Source organism: Nanorana parkeri, unplaced genomic scaffold, assembly GCF_000935625.1.
Source record: "Nanorana parkeri isolate BGI_ZX_2015 unplaced genomic scaffold, ASM93562v1 scaffold392, whole genome shotgun sequence".
NCBI lineage: Eukaryota > Metazoa > Chordata > Amphibia > Anura > Dicroglossidae > Nanorana > Nanorana parkeri.
This window is the reverse complement of record NW_017306660.1, coordinates 1,006,155-1,009,913: the sequence shown is the minus strand read 5'-3', so window position 1 is coordinate 1,009,913 and position 3,759 is coordinate 1,006,155. Positions and strand designations below refer to the sequence as shown.

At 44.6% G+C, this 3,759-nt stretch overlaps 1 protein-coding gene across 1 annotated transcript in view; it reads left to right on the top strand.

Annotated features, from left to right (window-relative positions):
• The window catches only part of LOC108789401, a 17,259-nt gene that overhangs the window by 9,020 nt on the left and 4,480 nt on the right, over positions 1 to 3,759 (top strand). The window contains exons 3-4 of the mRNA XM_018559399.1: positions 306 to 397; positions 1,116 to 1,252. Coding sequence (XP_018414901.1) covers positions 306 to 397; positions 1,116 to 1,252 — 229 coding nt within the window. The remainder of the gene's footprint in view (positions 1 to 305; positions 398 to 1,115; positions 1,253 to 3,759) is intronic.

The window sequence follows — 3,759 nt, the reverse complement described above, 5'->3', positions numbered from 1 at the left end:
GGGGGGAGAAGGGAGAGAGAGAGAGGGAGAGAGATTAGGCATTATACAAGTACCGACACAGGACACAAATTCAAGTCTGAAGTACCTAAATAAAAATACTATTCTTTAGAAACACTATGTACAGGTCCGAGTGTTAAACAAGTTTTACAAAGTTCTGGTTATGCAGGTTGTACAAAACACTTGCATAGGATGTGAGGAATCACTTCGTAAAAGGTTTTTGTCTTTTTTTTGTTGTTGTATTTTCGAGCCTCGAGCGGTGAAGGCACTTGACTTTTCTTTTTAGGATTTTTGTTTGTTTTTTTTAGATATAGTTACAGACATTCGAAAATAAAACAAGCGTCTTCATACCGTGGAAGGAACGTAGCGCGTCCCCGGGCCGTCCTGGACAAAATCGCAGGTAGGAGGGTCCTAAATATTGTGATTGGTGGACGACGAGGACAAAAATAAAATAAAAAACGGCTCGGATGGGAATTTTGCAGGGCGGTATAAGAAGGACACGGACAATAGACGGCGATTGCACATTCAGAAAAGCGCACGGACACGGAGGGCCTGTTCACACTACAGCGTTGTACTAAACACGCAGGATTTGTATGTTTAGGTCTCTCAATGTGCGCTAGGTGCAGTCTTGCCATCTCAATACACCTCCCAGAGGGCATAGCCCGCGGTAATGCAGTACCATGCTTTGCGGTGATCAATAATGAGTGAACTATTATTTATTATTATTACAAGTATTCAGATAGCGCTGAAAATTTACACCGTGAAGGGCAACGCAGTGCGCCAGCGTGCCAACGCTATGGCATGAACAGGTCTCATAGCTGGCCATGTACAATCTCCTTTAGGATCACCACCAGCTATGACTGGACATGAAAGGAGTGGAAGGTCCTCGTATTACCTTCCTGGTCAATCTAAACAAGGTTGTATCATCGGATTGTAAAATGTGTGCCCAGCCCTAAGCACGAGTCTCATTCAATCTTAGCTCGAGGGGCAGCAGCAAGTCTTTAAGAAGCTTCAAGCAGCTTATAAATCACTCTCCAGCTCTATTTTGGGCGCACAGATCCTAATCCTGCCAAAAAAATGTAGCAAAGCTACAGCCAACTCTTATTTGTATACAACAGGATCAGACCGGACCGGAGGGGACCTTGAAGGCCTAGTTCAGCTTGTAGAGGAGCAGTGTGGACAGCGAGCTTTTACAGAGCTTCCAGAAGGTTCCTTGAAGGCTTTTAAAGCGCCCTTCAGCTGCAGTTTGGGAATGGTAAGCACAGATCTTAATGGGAGTGCCAACTGTCACTTCCGTAGCCTTCAGCACAACTTGTAGAAAGCCTGCTGGCCGCTTGTTTACAGTGAAAGTCAGTGCCCCCCATTAAGGAATGTGTTTAAGGGGCGGGCTTCCGATGACCGCAATGCTGAACGGGCAGTGTGCTCGTGCGCACACAGGCCCGTTCGGCATTTGTCTCCCAGGCATCATTCACACCAGCCGAAAATCGTACGATTCCCGGCGGGTTTTCTAGCGTGCTCCTTAGACAAAAGACGTGCGACCGTACAGTAGAAACGGTCGCACGTCTTCATTCACACTGCACGATTCTCGTACGATCGCGGGATTTCCCGCGATTCTCGTACGAGAATCGTGCAGTGTATGGGCACCTTTACTCGTGGTCACAGTCATATATAGCAGTTGCCGGCCACACGTGATCTAAGTCAAGGCAACTGGACTTGCTGTATTTTTTCTGAAGACGTTTCACTGGACATCCGACCGGCTTTCTCAATTCAGAATGACTTTCACAAAAAATTATTCCCCCCCCCCCCCACCTCTATTCAAGCTTGGCTTCTCCATCTTTACATAAATGGCCTCTTCTTCCAGAAAAATACAGCGAGTCCAGTTGCCTTGACCTATTTTTTTACAGATATACCCTGACCTGGATGAATGAGAACCTCCACAGACATGATCTGATGCAGCGCCTTTCAGAAACCAGAAAGGAGGCGAAAGAATAAGCAAAGCTTACAGAATCATTTCGGGCATTCTAAAAACTAACCCTTGCGAGGTGAAAACTGCTGCAAGCTATAGCAACCACAGTTAAAACGTTTAGCACTACAGAGTCGCCAGGATGATGCAAGAGGAGTTCTATTTGGTTGCCCCAAATGTCTACACTTTCCATTGGTTCCTACAAAATACCTCAATCCCCCCTCAGAAATGGATTGTTACATCAATCTTAAAATATATTCACTTTTCTCCTCTCAAAGCCACCAACGAACATTTCATGAAATATTGACTCTCCGTAATGTAGTTATATTGTAGACGTGTGAAAAGCTAAAAATTGGGCCAACCCAAAGTTCCCAGGCAATGCCGAGGCATGCACCACGTGACTGAAGGGACGGATCCTGGTTCTGCCTCACCGCCAGCCCCGATATATTCCTCCGACATAAACCTCCATCTGGAGCCAGAACAAGATATCGGAAAACCCATCGCAAGTCGTGATTTCTAAATAAATAAAGTCATCCAATAATTCTTTTTGTACATCAGCCCAAGGTTCTGAATGTAGCCAAACTGAGCCGCGGCAAATCATTTTTTTTTAGGTTTACAGATCCATTTAGCCGAATAAAAAGGATAACACAAAACTACTCAATCTTCAACCATTGACGAAGCAGGAAGGGCTTAAAGGGTCACTCCATGCAAACTGGGATGGATGATGGCAGGCTGACTTGCCTACGCGTGTCCTCCTTCCCTGGCCATTACGAGGGGTTTATTACCCTTCCTCTTGGATGTTTCACTTATCCTGCGTTATGGAGAATGCAGCATATGGAGGTGTCATTCTTCCAGTGTGAATAAAAGTAAATCACCGGCACACACTTGAAGGGTTTTTTAAAGTATTGATATGTTTATTCAATACCCAATGTCACATACTGTCATACAGTGCTAACGTTTTGGGTCCGCACAGGGATCCTTCATCAGAGCGACAGTGACGGTCTGTGACACCGTATGACAGTATGTGACATTGGGTATTGAATAAACATATCAATACTTTAAAAAACCCTTCAAGTGTGTGCCGGTGATTTACTTTTATTTACTATTAGTGTTTTGCACGGCGCCATCCGCGTGGTCACCTGGGCACCACATATACCTTGTGGTTTTGAGACCGTGGCGGTGCGAATGGGATTTGGCCTTTATTCTTCCAGTGTGAAGATCTTGGCGGTGGTTTGCATTGACTCTTCACATAGGTGGCTACATCGAGCTTGTTTTTGGCTTGCTTGGAAAATGATTCATTTGGAAATGCAGAGTTGCCGATTTCACGATTAAGACAAGTCCTAAAACCTGATTATAGGTTATGGAAATCTGTCGAATTTTTGGTCCGTCTAGAAGAGCCCAAACCAGGAACTCATTTTAACATTAAAATTTAGCCAATCCCACTCAACGGTCCGTCGAGTTTGAGGAAATCGGTGCAAAGTCCCGCCTCGGTATGAGAAGAATAGGCTCTGCGATGATTCTTCCAAAGATTAAATAAATGGATTTGGAATGCAATAATTCATTTAAAAAAAAGATTTTTATGCAAAAGTGGCGCTCTACTTCAACACCAGATGAAGAATGCTGAAAACAAGTTGAGGTATTGCAGTCCCTTCACATTGGCAGGTATGGACTGTGACATTAGAGGACTGCTATGGCAGCATGTATCCCTTTATGCTACATCAGCCTTTATCAACCTTTACCCCAGAGGAATCCTTGAAATACATTTTAGGCCACAGGAAACCCCTGCTACAATTAACTCA